The 16147-nt window shown below is 45.4% G+C and overlaps 1 protein-coding gene across 1 annotated transcript; it reads left to right on the plus strand.

Moving 5' to 3' along the window:
• Positions 1–2581: 2581 nt before the first annotated feature.
• On the plus strand, positions 2582–4709 carry LOC135494042 (uncharacterized). The gene is made up of 4 exons (XM_064781792.1): positions 2582–2712; positions 3837–3980; positions 4073–4394; positions 4698–4709. The coding sequence occupies exons 1-4, from the start codon at positions 2582–2584 to the stop codon at positions 4707–4709; spliced, it is 609 nt and encodes a 202-aa protein (XP_064637862.1).
• The last annotated feature ends 11438 nt before the right edge of the window (positions 4710–16147 follow it).

Below are 16147 nucleotides of genomic sequence, written 5' to 3' on the forward strand. Positions count from 1 at the left end.
TTAGTGCTAAAATTGGGATTATGGACCAAACAACTCCCTATGAATCTCGCTTGATTTGGCGTAATCAGCCCGAAATAACCAAAGCTAATAAGCAATTGCATAATTTATATTTAGTGTAGAGTTTATGCCATCTCGAGCAATTTTCTGTATATTTTATTCACGCGAGAAAAGACGGATCGCAAGTGCACATGCACCAGTGATTGACCAAGCGGTAGCCCATTTTAGAGAACCCACTGCGGTCATAGGCTTTCATACTTTCAAAGATGCAGTTTCAAAGTTGAGTTGGTGTCTTTCGGAGTTGAAACTGTTTCAGAGTTGATCCGTAACAGACGTAGGCCTATCAAGGGCGGAGTGCCCCAACCCAAAGGAGAATCCTTCTAGAAGTGTCCCTGGTCGATATTACAGTTACAGGGATAGTCTCCTCTGAGGGGGCAGGCCAAAGGAGAATCCTTCTAGAAGATGTCCCTGGTCGACATTACAGTTGCATGGATAGTCTCCTCTGAGGGGGCAGGCCTGGTAGAACCATGGAGGTATTATAATAATACCTCCATGGTAGAACCCACACCGTGGATGACATGGCATGCAGTAGACGTAGGCCTATCAAGGGCGGAGTGCCCCAACCCAAAGGAGAATCCTTCTAGAAGATGTCCCTGTTCGTCATTGCAGTTGCATAGATAGTCTCCTCTGAGGGGGTAGGCCTTACTCAGTCGACTTGGAGAAAGGTTCAGGAACTTGGTCTGGTGCCCGTGTACAAACAAAACGAGGACTTCAGACATTTTTGTGGAATGCTAGATGGTGTGGCATTCTTACCTCTGCAGGATGTAGCTGCTGGAATGGACTATGTACGACAGGTTGCTCCCCCAGAAGCAGCCGACCTTATCAACTACTTCGATGCCACATATGTCAACGGCGTCTATCGTAATGTTCGCGCAGCTGATGGTCGTGTCCGTCTCCGCAGAAACCCACCCTCCTTTCCACCAGAATTATGGAATGTGCACAATACCACGTTAAATGGCGATCCGCGAACCAACAATGTGAGCGAAGCTGGCAACAATCGCTTCAACCACTTGACCGGACAAGCTCATCCATCTATATGGAAATGCATCCAAACGTTGCAGCTCGAAGAAGAGTCGGTCCGTGCCATGGTCGCTCAACATGCCGTTGGTACATAGGACGATCATATACTCGTGTTTAGGACAACCGGACAATAGGAAAGGCACATTAAAATTATGTTTTTCGGGACGGCTGGAGGCATTAGCCACTACCCCCCCCCCCAGATTGCTTTGCCTCTGCCTTGAGTCCCACGAATCTCGCTTAGAATGTCTTCTCGCCAATGAGTAGAGACCCCAGACTAACAAACAAATCAATTAGCAATAAACATCCATTCTAAAAACCTTCAATCAAGTTAAATAGATCCCATTTCCTTACAATGTAATTACTGGTTTCTATACACACATAACCTTTAGGTCAATTTAACTGGCTAGGCCAGTTAGACCAATAAGTGGGCCTATTCTGGAGGAGGCCTTTAGAAGCCACACCTTCTATCTCATAATGTACCATGGACAAATAACATGGATGTCATTGGGAGACGCCTACGGCCGACTGCTGTCATCAGAGGAAAGATGTCATCAGTTAACAAGTCACTTTTCAAATAAAACCCTTCACAACCCTCGAGTCTCAAGTGTGCATCACCTGCGGTATCCGCGCCCAGCCAGTAATTCACAATAGCTGATACTATTATACTAGCTATAAATACCGAAATGAACATCTTTAGAGAAATAACTAGAATGTGAGAATCAACGAATTTCATACAATAACTTTTTAAAAAGTGTCTGTACCTTTTTTACCTAGTCCCCATTTTTCTTGTACCTTTTTTACCGATACCTTTTTTACTTGTACCTTTTTTTCCTGTACCTTTTTTACCGTACCTTTTTTACCTGTACCTTTTTTACCTGTACCTTTTTTACTGGATACCTGGTAGAACCTATCCTGGTTGAGAGCGACCCGGGTCACTATTTAGGCCTATTTTACTGCTGGGGTAATTAGCGCTATCTATCAATGTGCACTGTTTCTGTTTTTGAGTGTTTCCCCTCATTGTTTGGGAACGCTCAAAAATAGATTGACAAGTTTTTCTGTGTATCCCCCCTATTGAAAAGTCGTGGTCTCTCTAGCTGCCTATTGTTTGGAAACACTGACACATGGGAAACAACCACAGATGTTAAAGGCTTGTACCCACGGACGCGATTTTCCTTGCTTTTGCCGCCGCGGAAAGTCGCAGCGATAATCGCAAAGAATGGTTCCTAGTCAATTCAGTACATGTGTTCCCACTTGAGCGATGCTACAAAATCCAAGCGATTTCTCGTGCTTTCTCGTGCTTGGCCTTGCGCGCTACGTAATTGAGATTGCAAAAAGGGCAATCTATGCGACAAATCGCGGCGACCGGTTAGGTCATTTTGACTCAAGTAACTGCCTTTGGGTTATTGACAGACAGAATTACGTAATGATTTGCGGGCTTGTGTCCACAAATAGTCCTCAACTGTTCACTTGGTCATCATTTTGGGTCCGTCATCACCAACTCGACATGTCTGAACCCGATTTTTTGGAACGGTTGATCCTGGAGATTGAGAAGTTCCCTAGGATATATAACAAAGGATTGGAGGAATACAAGGATCCTGACAAAAAAGATGACGCATGGAAAAAGGTTGCTGATAAGTTGTCTATTGGAGGTAAATACATTTGATGTACATTTGGCTGATACAGTCTGTTATCATCAGCAATTTGAGAAGGACATATTATACACTTTTGTTATGGATCTGCTGATACAGATGTTCCAAATGTCCTAGTCAGCAGGGCTTACTTCTATCTGAGATACTAGCCAGTTTTATTTAGTCTTCACCAAAGCAACTTTGGTGTTGCCATGAAACAGCACCGGCATCTGACATGAAATAGTCCTTGAATGTTTCTCTCACAACCAGGGCATCTTTCTTCTGCCTATGCCCGACTTGCTCTAGGTTCTGCAATATTCCATCATCAATACGATCTGTTTGGGCTTTTGGTTGTGGTGGTGGTGGAGGAACAGCTGTGCCCCTTTTCTGCAGCATATTATGCAGAACGCACGTTGCCATCACCACCGCATCATCATTTTCTGGTTGAAGAGGAATTTTGCGGTGAAAGAGTCGCCATCGGTTTACAAGAATACCAAATGCATTTTCTGAAATACGTCTGGCCCTAGATAACCTATAGTTGAATATGCGCTGATCAACGGGAAGATTTCTTCCCAGAAAAGGGCGCAGAAGGTTTTGTAGTGACGGGAAGGCCTCATCAGCTACAATGACACATGGAACCAAACCTCTGTGATCTGCATCTGGTAGATGCTTTTCTTCTGGAATATGGAGGGTGCCAGAGGCTACACCCTGGCCTAAGACGCTCCTACGGAAAATACCCCCGTCACTATTGGAACCGTATGATCCGACATCAATGACCGAGAAGGAGTAGTCATGGTCTACCAGGGCAAGCAAGACAACGGAAAATGTCTTCTTGTAATTAAAATACATACTTCCAGATTTCTTTGGTGCAAAAATGAGGACATGCTTTCCATCCAATGCACCCAAACAATTTGGAAATTGCCATTTTGTATAGAAGCCTTCGATGCCTCTTTCCCAGTGGTTTCGGTCCGGTTTCGGCATGTACAACGGCTGTAGTTTCATCCAAATTGCTTCGCATGTTTCCTTCACGATTCTAGAGACCGTTGTCTTCCCAACACGAAAACTTGTCGATATTGTATTGTAGGAATCACCAGTTGCTAAGAACCTGAAATGAGAACATTTTTTTTTCAGTTCCTCTGGCAAAATCGAAGTGGACGCCATGAGAAGATACAAGAACGATATTCGTACAAAGAGTGGGCAAGGAAGAAAAAATGTAAAGGAATACAAGTACGCAAAAATGCTGGGATTTCTGGAACCGTTTTTGGAGGATCGAAGGTAAAGAATGATTTGATATTTGCAAAATTTCGACTCTCGATAAATTGCCATATGAACAAGCATATTAAAATTGAATATGTTGTTCTTTCTAGGTCATCGGGTAATCTTCAGGCTACTCAAGAAGAGGGCCATGATGAAAAGCAGACGACCAAGGATGTATCTGACTTCCTTGCTGAGGATGACGATCAGACTGTGGATGAGGATCACGATGACACCATGGAGCCAAGCAGTTCGTCAAAGACAAGTGCCGTCACAGCGAAGAAAAGGAAGAAAACTGAGAGCACTGATGTCATTGCCACTACGGATGCAGTCTTTCTAAATTACATAAAGAAAAAAAGCGAAAAAATGGACAGGAAACCTCCAATCGATACTGATGACGATGTAGCAGATTTCATGAAGTCTATGACAACTAAAGTAAGAAAGTTCCCCCCATATGTTAGGGTAGATCTAATGTTCAAAGTACATGGCCTTGTTCATCAAGCAGAAATGCAACAAATGTATAAAGCCAGTTCATCAGGCAATAGAGATGCATCTTCATGTAATGCACCAAACCAATCTTTGGTTGGGCAGCAACAGAGTGCAGCTGCAGTAGGTTCAGCTTGTCAACAAACCTTTGGCCAACAAATGATGAACAACTCGTGGTCATCCTTCTAAACAGATGGTAAATAAATTCATGAAATTTAACCAAATTAAACTTGCTTTGTCTTCTTACCTCAGACATATGGCTAACCGCTCCTCAGGACCAATAGGCCTGCGCATAGTTGTGACGTCTTTCGTCAATTCTTCTCTCAACATCGCTAGCAGGTTGTTGAATTCGTGCGGGTACATCCTGAAGTACATGAAGAATTTATCTTCGTATCCAAACAACTGTCTGATGAGATGATGATATTCGCCATAAATTGGCCTCTCCTGCCACAGGTCGTGAACCCAGTAATTGTGCCTTCTCTTCTTCTTTCTCTTGCATAACATGCGTACGACGAGGATATCGTCGAAGTCAGAATCCGAATCCGTTGAAGACATGTTTCAAAATGAACCCGGACGGCACGTGCAACGTGTCCAAAATGAACTCCGCAAGTCCTTGAAGTCGATTAGCAAGAGATTATGTCGTAACCTGACATGAGTACGCTCCATTATACGCTTCAGTCGGAACAGGTTACGAAATTCGGCGCGCAACGACTTGTCGCGGCGGAATATCGCAGCGACGTTTTGTAGGCGATAAATCGCGCCCGTGGGTACAAGCCTTACACCGGGCCTAGAATTTTTTTGTGATTACGACCATTGACATGGAGTTTTATCTTATTTTGTACCGGTGTGACAGCGGATATAGTCCCCCTGGGGTCATAGTCCGGTAGCATTGTATTTGATCAATTAAGCAGCATGATCTATTGTACCGCTAACCCTAACCAAAACATTTAGCAATGCGGGCTATTGTTACACGGACTATCAGCCCTAGGACTACTGTCCCTTGCACACCGGGAGTCGACCTTATGGACTGTAAGAGCCGTGGTGATGGACTTTTGTTCCACTTTGATCGTGGGTCGCAGATCATTTGATAGGGGCAGTACCGGTATTGGTGTTGGTGGACATATGCCGAATCCCAGAAATAATAAATCCCAATCAATTTAATAGACTGTTCATGATAAACGACTGAATATGGTGTCATCTTTACACGTGATAACGTCACGCCAGGAGCTTGCATGAATTATGAAATATCCGATTTTCGCCGTGCCATTTTTATTGGTCACGCGCCTGTATTAAAAGATCCGGTTTAAGTTGAAGACAAACATAGTCCTTTGAAATATAGAATTGCCTTATGTGCACACGATGTATGCGCGTGCGTGTGTGCGATTGTTCCTGCCAGTGGGTTTGAACCACTCACGCCAAAAAATATTGGTATGGTGAAAATCATTGAAAAAGGGTCACCTAGCGTTCAGACCCCCCCACACACACACTCAAAGTTATCATAAATAACACAAAACGATATGGTTTGACAGGGTTGGATGGATCTATTGATTTGTGAAAGTGTTCCTCGCTGTTTAAGTCTGAGAAACGTTATGAACATGAAGACGGTGCAAACTTTTAACTGAAAAATGACTTAGAATTTTAATACAGGTGCGTGACCTATTGTATTTTTTGTTATGACATTAAATTTTGAAAACATTAGATGACCTTTATTTCTAACAGATTGATGTACTGGGAACGGTTTTAAAGCCAACAAAAATGGCTGGCGATGATAAAAAAAGAAGCAACGTCAACTCTGCGAGAAAGTTACTTAGGAGGAATCGACAAACTAGAAGTGGGGACCTTAGTAGGACAATAACGAACGCATTTGTGAAAGTACTCTCTCCGAGACCTAGAACTATCAAATTAGATTCTTTAGTATGTCACGAAATTATGAGAGAATTAAAGTGGCCGAATAACCGTATAAGGTACGTTCGTCTGATTTGGAGAGAAAATAGAGGTAATGTTAGAGAATACGTTGAGGATGCAAGGAGAGTTGACCACCTTAGTGTTCGTTGCCCTGATCAAGGCACTGAAAAGCCAGGTGAAGATATTCCAAGGACAGACGCAACCACAAGACGGATAGGGGTTGACCTTTTAGAACAGCCACTGAACGAGCCAAAGGAAGAATTATTTTCAGACAATCCGAGCGTTCTTTCAGTTGGAAGAAAGACCGAAGGTAATGATGCAAATGAGGGCGATAGCGACAGAGACTTTAAAAGTGTTGAGATAAGGAGTCCGGAATTAGCAGCAAAGGAGAAGGAAGACGAACGAAAGCGAATGGAAAGGTATGCCAAAATAATTAGGTATGACTTGGCGTTCTGGTTTAAGGGTTTAGATGACAAAGGAGCTTGGGCAGATGAAACAGTGCTACTGAACGTTAAATTCATTGACAGAGACTTTTCGTCAGATAGTAAAGAGGACACAGATGATACGGATACGACTGAAGGAGAAGGAGTCTCCAGTGGGCCATTGGTAGGGAGATTGTCAGGTAACATGACCGAACCTCCAGGTCTAAAAAGAGAATTAGGAACAAGGGGAAATGAAAAGAAGCAAAGAAAAGAGATCAGTATGTCAAAGGCTCAGGGCTCAACTGGCAAGCGACGGACAACACGCACAATAACCAAAAAAAGGTATTCCAATAATTGGTTCGTCCCAGATTGGCGGAAAAAGAACATGGTAAAAAAAAGTAACAAAAGACAGAAAATGGTTTGCCTCACAGGTCGCAGGCAAAAAGTGGCAGAGAGGATGGAACCAAAAGTCGAAAGCTGCATAAAGGCGATGACGATAAGATGAGCCAGGGAGGGAATGAGCAAAGTGTTTTTGGCCTCACACGAGAATATAAGGACGATGATGATGATGAAGATTCCAAACGCCGAAAGCGCCATGATGGCAATGACTGCAGCGCGAGCCAGGGAGGGAATGAGAAAGGTGTTTCTGGCATCAGAGGAGAATTTAAGGACGATGATTATGATGATGATGATGATGGTGATGAAGATTCCAAACGCCGAAAGTGCCATGATGGCGATGACTACAGCGCAGGCCAGGGAGGGAATGAGAAAGGTGTTTCTGGCATCAGAGGAGAATTTAAGGACGATGATTATGATGATGATGATGATGATGATGAAGATTCCAAACGCCGAAAGTGCCATGATGGCGATGACTACAGCGCAGGCCAGGGAGGGAATGAGAACTTAGGTGTTTCTGGCATCAGTGGAGAATTTAAGGACGATGATTATGATGATGATGATGTAGATTCCAAACGCCGAAAGCGCCATGATGGCGATGACTGCAGCGCGAGCCAGGGAGGGAATGAGAAAGGTGTTTCTGGCATCAGAGGAGAATTTAAGGACGATGATTATGATGATGATGATGATGATGATGAAGATTCCAAACACCGAAAGCGCCATGATGGCGATGACTGCAGCGCAGGCCAGGGAGGGAATGAGAAAGGTGTTTCTGGCATCAGAGGAGAATTTAAGGACGATGATTATGATGATGATGATGTAGATTCCAAACGCCGAAAGCGCCATGATGGCGATGAATACAGCGCGAGCCAGGGTGGGAATGAGAAAAGTGTTTCTGGCATTAAACGAAAATATCAGGATGACGATGATTATGATGATGAAGATGAAGGTAAAGATTCCAAACGCAGAAAACTGCATGTTGGGTACAATGAAGATGGTATTTGCGATGGCGACGGCGAAAACGACGGAGATGCCGATAATAACGGTAGGGATGATGATGTGTTATTCAAAATCGAAAGATGCCCCTTGATTTAGAAACCATCGAAGGTTGCGTTGGGCAACCGATGACGGGAAAAGGATTTTATGAACGTCAATTACCTAGCTCGGCGAATTTTCAATTGGCATGCGAGGACTGGAAGGTAATTCTACAGCAAGCATCATCAAATACCTCATACTTCAGGAAAGGAATGTGGCATGAAAAGTTCATTGAGGGAATTAAGCACAGTAATCCTTTCTGCAGCTTGATAATCAAAGACCACGTTAGAGGGAAACGTAACTTGCTGAAGATGCGCCTGTATTGCAAATACACAGGCTGTCCCGTGTTAGCCACCCTGAAGATGGACAAAAATCTGCTGGCAACTGTACACTATACGGGACACGTATGTCATAGAATACAGGAGGAAAACGCTCGTCCGATTCGTGGGACAGAGCGAAAAGCACTCCATGATATGTTTTCACATGGTGAGAAGCCGATGAATGAATACGTAAAGCGAGTCGGAAAAAAGGACCGGGAGGCTTTCATTATAAATGGCAATTGTGATGGAATTGGCAAATCAGGACAGGTTTTAAGACAGATAGCACATGAGGCTAACTTAAATCTGACCTTTGATAAAAATGAAATGCTCAGTATCCTAAAAATGAAGACCTCCATGGAGAAGGCAAGTGGGCAATCCAAAGTGCCAGGTTTTATTCAGGTTGTGGCTGTTGATCCACAGTACGTGTTTTATTGGACCGAAGACGGCGTCAGACTGTGGCACGATCTGTGTAGAAAGGATGCCTCCGTGATGGATGCAACGGGGAAGGTGATTCGAAAAACTTTAAAAGGGAAGAAATTTCTGTTTTACGAAGTAAGCATCAGAAATCCTATAAAGGGTGAACAAGCCATTCCCCTATTTGCTATGATCAGCACAGTGCATTCCCTGCCTTTGGTTCGTTACTGGATTTCTGAGTTCCGTAGAAATGAAAAAATCCTGTACGGACACGGCAGAGTTACCATACCTTGCCAAATAAATATGGACAGGGCAATGGTGTTTATCCTGGCCTTTCTTGGTGAAATAAACAACGAATCTTTGAAAAATTTCCTTGACCGATGCTGGAGGGTTGTGAATGGACAGGCTCAAGATGATGACATGACAAATAAAACCGTGCCCCATGCTTGCTCAAGTCAGGTCATGAAGGATGTTTCAAAAATATGCAAGAAGCATTACAGCGGAAACACAGAATACGGCCTTTACTGCTTCAGTACCCTACTGAATGCCGGAGATATAAGGGAAGCTGAAGCAGCTTTATTTGATTTGGCTGTCATCGCACATGGTAGGCATGTAACAAATGCTGTAAAAATTGCGAGTGAAAGAATGGCTCGTCGGATAAACAGTTTGCCGAAATGCAGCTTGACTGATCAGGACTTACCAACTTATAAAGTAACAGGTAACGATGAGGACGAGAACGAGGTCACTGAAAGCGCAGTTGAGCCAAACAAAAAACTCACTGAAGAAGATTACCTGACTGTGGCCGTCGGCACAAAATTTGCCAGATGGGCGAAAGAAACAATCCAAGAAGGGGAAAAGGTGGCCCAGAGAGACCCCGTAACAACTGAACCGACGAATTGTCGATATTCGCCCCAGTTCATAGCAGAACTGGAGAGGCTCCTTCTGCCAACGTTCCCACTGTGGTCTGTTGTAATGATTGAGGACCTCTCGAGGCATGGAGAAACCGCTCCGTACCGGAGACACATGTTTACTGGTAGGGGTCATCACAGTATCATGGCTGCAAGCAAGACCACCAGTTTGCAGGGAGGCCGATTCAGCACATTGAAGAACATCCTCCTGCAGGGTACTCATAACAATAGGCTAGATGTTTTCTCTAGCAAACTAGAGGAAAGCACAAAGGCCCTGCAGATGCTTGCGGTAAAAACCTGCATTAAAGGGAAAATAAAGAAAACAAAAGGGAAAGAAAGTACCGATGTGCAGGAGCAGTGGAGTAAAAGAGATAAAGAACCCGAACAGGTCCGGGACAAGAAAGTCGGAAAGTATCAGCAGGCACCTTTCAAGGAAATTCCTATAACCAAAACGCCCAAGGTATCCAAAAAAAACAGCAAAGAACAAGGGGATACCGGTATCTCTTGAGAATGTATCTCTTGAGAAAGAAAGAAAATCAAGCATTACCCGCCCGAAAGTAGACAATGCTCGCTTGCCTAAGTCTATCGTATTTGACCACGGAAATTACGCTCTATCCAGTACAGGAAGACGAGGAACTGGCACTGATGGCAAAGAAATACATACGAAAGGAGCAGTTAGTGATAGAACACCGTCAATCCCAGGTGGTGATATCGGTTTGAAGAAAATGTACAATACTAAAAACAACTGCTGGTTCATCGCTTCCATTCAAGCCATTATTCCAACAAGTGCTGTTGATGACATTCTTTCCAGGCCAACGGAGAGTGTTGAACCCAAGACGAGGATTATCCAGTCGTTCCTGAGAAAATACAGGGAGGGCAAGAGCGTACCCAGGCAACTGATCGAAAAAACCATACAAGAGGTGATCGCAGCCGCAAAAAATAAAGACATGGAATTGGGACGCTAGAACGATGCCCATGAATTCTTCACAACGTTTATAGCTGAAATGATGGTGGAATTGGGTATCAACACCGGTGCAGTTAGAATGACAACGATGTGCACAGAATGTGGAAAGACAGGAAACCCAAAAGTGGAATCAGTTACACAAATTCCAGTCCCTGTGACAGACCAGGGCACTGTAAGTCTCCAGAATATTTTCGACAATCATGCTATGGGCGTAGAATGCTTAACTGACACCGGATGCGAATGCAAGGCTGAACAATCCCTAGTCAGGGCGGCTGAAGTTCTTCGTCTCCCGACCATTCTTGTCTTTTTCGTGAACAGGAATCTTGGTGGTGCTAGTGACAAAGTATTTGGCGATGTCGATTTACCGGATGAACTCCAAATGAGGCAACGAAATAGAGATGGTAGTGAGTATGAATTGCAGAGTTATGAACTGAAATCTGCCATTGTTCATCAAGGTAAACACTGTACTGTTGGGCATTACAAAACTTTGCTCAAAGGCGAACATGGCGGCTGGATAACATGTGATGACAATGATCTCTACAAGAGCACGGAGGCAGATGTACAAGCTGCACATGCCGAATGCTATCTGATTATTTATGAAACGTCCAAACCAGAAAAGCCCCCACTAAGCCGGTCTACCGATTTTGAAATCAGTACAGCTGAAATACAAAAGAAGCAGGCATTGGTGTCAATTCTGCAAGGCATCGAAAAAAAAGGGAAAAAGTCGATGGCAACAATTGATGGCGTAAATATAAGGTACATCGATGTTAAAGCCTTGCTGGGAACAAACTGGGTGAATGACGCTGTCATAAATGCGTACATTAAACTTGTGTGCCGACGGGCAAAATACAACAGAGATATGCCCAAGGTGTATTCATATCAAACTCAGTGGTACGAGAGCATAACAGGACAGATAAAAAAAATATTCATGTGGACCAGATATGTAAATCTCAGCGATTACGACTTGATATTCTTCCCAACAAACACCTCTTGCCATTGGGTTCTGATTGTGATCGATTTGAAAAAGAAAACGGCCACAACATATGATTCTTTAGGGGAGTCTGATGGCAAACAAGACAAAAGGAGGAAATTAGAGGATCAACAACTGGCAATAAAAGTGGTCAATGACGCAATGAAGAAAGAAATTGGGGTGGAGTACGATTTTAAACATACGTCACAAACGGCGGTACAACAACAGAGGAACTTCAACGACTGTGGTGTGTTTCTCTGCCACTTCGCAAAATGCATAAGTGCAGCTAACCCGTAAATCGTCATGTTTGCCAGCCTCAAATCGTCATGTTTGCCAGCCTCAAAGTGAGATTGGGTGGGTGATAATTCCATCGCTAACCTGTAAATCGTCATGTTTGCCAGCCTCAAATCATCATGTTTGCCAACCTCAAAGTGAGATTGGGTGGGTGATAATTCCATCGCTAACCTGTAAATCGTCATGTTTGCCAGCCTCAAATCGTCATGTTTGCCAGCCTCGAAGTGAGATTGGGTGGGTGATAATTCCATCGCTAACCTGTAAATCGTCATGTTTGCCAGCCTCAAATCGTCATGTTTGCCAGCCTCAAAGTGAGATTGGGTGGGTGATAATGCCATCGCTAACCTGTAAATCGTCATGTTTGCCAGCCTCAAATCTTCATGTTTGCCAGCCTCGAAGTGAGATTGGGTGGGTGATAATTCCATCGCTAACCTGTAAATCGTCATGTTTGCCAGCCTCAAATCGTCATGTTTGCCAGCCTCAAAGTGAGATTGGGTGGGTGATAATGCCATCGCTAACCCGTAAATCGTCATGTTTGCCAGCCTCAAATCGTCATGTTTGCCAGCCTCAAAGTGAGATTGGGTGGGTGATAATACCATCGCTAACCTGTAAATCGTCATGTTTGCCAGCCTCAAATCGTCATGTTTGCCAGCCTCAAAGTGAGATTGGGTGGATGATAATGCCATCGCTAACCTGTAAATCGTCATGTTTGCCAGCCTCAAATCGTCATGTTTGCCAGCCTCAAAGTGAGATTGGGTGGGTGATAATGCCATCGCTAACCTGTAAATCGTCATGTTTGCCAGCCTCAAATCGTCATGTTTGCCAGCCTCAAAGTGAGATTGGGTGGGTGATAATACCATCGCTAACCTGTAAATCGTCATCTTTACTAGCCTCAAATCGTCATGTTTGCCAGCCTCGAAGTGAGATTGGGTGGGTGATAATACCATCGCTAACCTGTAAATCGTCATGTTTGCCAGCCTCAAAACGTCATGTTTGCCAGCCTCAAAGTGAGATTGGGTGGGTGATAATTCCATCGCTAACCTGAAAATCGTAATGTTTGCCAGCCTCAAATCGTCATGTTTGCCAGCCTCGAAGTGAGATTGGGTGGGTGATAATACCATCGCTAACCTGTAACCTCGCCATTCCTCAACGGGTGGGTGATAATACCATCGCTAACCCACAACCTCGCCATGCTTCAACGGGTGGGTGATAATACCATCGCTAACCTGTAACCTCGTCATTCCTCAACGGGTGGGTGATAATACCATGGCTAACCCACAACCTCGCCATGCTTCAACGGGTGGGTGATAATACCATCGCTAACCTGTAACCTCGCCATTCCTCAACGGGTGGGTGATAATACCATCGCTAACCCACAACCTCGCCATGCTTCAACGGGTGGGTGATAATACCATCGCTAACCCGTAACCTCGTCATTCCTCAACGGGTGGGTGATAATACCATCGCTAACCCACAACCTCGCCATTCCTCAACGGGTGGGTGATAATACCATCGCTAACCTGTCACCTCGCCATTCCTCAACGGGTGGGTGATAATACCATCGCTAACCCACAACCTCGCCATGCTTCAACGGGTGGGTGATAATACCATCGCTAACCTGTAACCTCGCCATTCCTCAACGGGTGGGTGATAATACCATCGCTAACCCACAACCTCGCCATGCTTCAACGGGTGGGTGATAATACCATCGCTAACCTGTAACCTCGTCATTCCTCAACGGGTGGGTGATAATACCATCGCTAACCCACAACCTCGCCATGCTTCAACGGGTGGGTGATAATACCATCGCTAACCCACAACCTCGCCATGCTTCAACAGGTGGGTGACAATACCATCGCTAACCCACAACCTCGCCATGCTTCAACGGATGGGTGATAATACCATCGCTAACCTGTTACCTCGCCATTCCTCAACGGGTGGGTGATAATACCATCGCTAACCCACAACCTCGCCATGCTTCAACGGGTGGGTGATAATACCATCGCTAACCTGTAACCTCGCCATTCCTCAACGGGTGGGTGATAATACCATCGCTAACCTGTAACCTCGCCATTCCTCAACGGGTGGGTGATAATACCATCGCTAACCTGTAACCTCGCCATTCCTCAACGGGTGGGTGATAATACCATCGCTAACCCACAACCTCGCCATGCTTCAACGGGTGGGTGATAATACCATCGCTAACCTGTAACCTCGTCATTCCTCAACGGGTGGGTGATAATACCATCGCTAACCCACAACCTCGCCATTCCTCAACGGGTGGGTGATAATACCATCGCTAACCTGTCACCTCGCCATTCCTCAACGGGTGGGTGATAATACCATCGCTAACCCACAACCTCGCCATGCTTCAACGGGTGGGTGATAATACCATCGCTAACCTGTAACCTCGCCATTCCTCAACGGGTGGGTGATAATACCATCGCTAACCCACAACCTCGCCATGCTTCAACGGGTGGGTGATAATACCATCGCTAACCTGTAACCTCGTCATTCCTCAACGGGTGGGTGATAATACCATCGCTAACCCACAACCTCGCCATGCTTCAACGGGTGGGTGATAATACCATCGCTAACCCACAACCTCGCCATGCTTCAACAGGTGGGTGACAATACCATCGCTAACCCACAACCTCGCCATGCTTCAACGGATGGGTGATAATACCATCGCTAACCTGTTACCTCGCCATTCCTCAACGGGTGGGTGATAATACCATCGCTAACCCACAACCTCGCCATGCTTCAACGGGTGGGTGATAATACCATCGCTAACCTGTAACCTCGCCATTCCTCAACGGGTGGGTGATAATACCATCGCTAACCTGTAACCTCGCCATTCCTCAACGGGTGGGTGATAATACCATCGCTAACCTGTAACCTCGCCATTCCTTAACAGGTGGGTGATAATACCATCGCTAACCCACAACCTCGCCATGCTTCAACGCGTGGGTGATAATACCATCGCTAACCCACAACCTCGCCATGCTTCAACGAGTGGGTGATAATACCATCGCTAACCTGCAACCTCGTCATTCCTCAACGGGTGGGTGATAATACCATCGCTAACCCACAACCTCGCCATGCTTCAACGGGTGGGTGATAATACCATTGCTAACCCACAACCTCGCCATGCTTCAACGGGTGGGTGATAATACCATCGCTAACCCACAACCTCGCCATGCTTCAACGGGTGGGTGATAATACCATCGCTAACCCGCAACCTCGCCATGTTTCAACGGGTGGGTGATGATACCATCGCTAACCCACAACCTCGCCATGCTTCAACGGGTGGGTGATAATACCATCGCTAACCCACAACCTCGCCATACTTCAACGGGTGGGTGATAATACCATCGCTAACCTGTCACCTCGCCATTCCTCAACGGGTGGGTGATAATACCATCGCTAACCCACAACCTCGCCATGCTTCAACGGGTAGGTGATAATACCATCGCTAACCTGTAACCTCACCATTCCTCAACGGGTGGGTGATAATACCATCGCTAACCCACAACCTCGCCATGCTTCAACGGGTGGGTGATAATACCATCGCTAACCAACAACCTCGCCATTCCTCAACGGGTGGGTGATAATACCATCGCTAACCTGTAACCTCGCCATTCCTCAACGGCTGGGTGATAATACCATCGCTAACCCACAACCTCGCCATGCTTCAACGGTTGGGTGATAATACCATCGCTTATCTGTAACCTCGCCATGCTTCAACGGGTGGGTGATAATACCATCGCTAACCTGTAACCTCGCCATTTCTCAACGGGTGGGTGATAATACCATCGCTAACCTGTAACCTCGCCATTCCTCAACGGGTGGGTGATAATACCATCGCTAACCTGTAACCTCGTCATTCCTCAACGGGTGGGTGATAATACCATCGCTCACCCGCAACCTCGCCATGTTTCAACGGGTGGGTGATAATGCCATCGCTTACCCGCAACCTCGCCATGCTTCAACGAGTGGGTGATAATGCCATCGCTTACCTGTAACCTCGCCATTCCTCAACGGGTGGGTGATAATACCATCGCTAACCTGTAA

This window comes from Lineus longissimus, chromosome 9, assembly GCF_910592395.1.
Source record: "Lineus longissimus chromosome 9, tnLinLong1.2, whole genome shotgun sequence".
Taxonomy (NCBI): Eukaryota; Metazoa; Nemertea; class Pilidiophora; order Heteronemertea; family Lineidae; genus Lineus; species Lineus longissimus.

Excerpts from the sequence above, each read along its gene's own strand:
- LOC135494042 (XM_064781792.1), top strand. The coding sequence starts at position 2,582 with ATGTCTGAACCCGATTTTTTGGAACGGTTGATCCTGGAGATTGAGAAG. Across the intron at positions 2,713-3,836 it reads TGGAAAAAGGTTGCTGATAA|TTCCTCTGGCAAAATCGAAG; the intron begins GTTGTCTATTGG and ends TTTTTTTTTCAG. Across the intron at positions 3,981-4,072 it reads CCGTTTTTGGAGGATCGAAG|GTCATCGGGTAATCTTCAGG; the intron begins GTAAAGAATGAT and ends TGTTCTTTCTAG.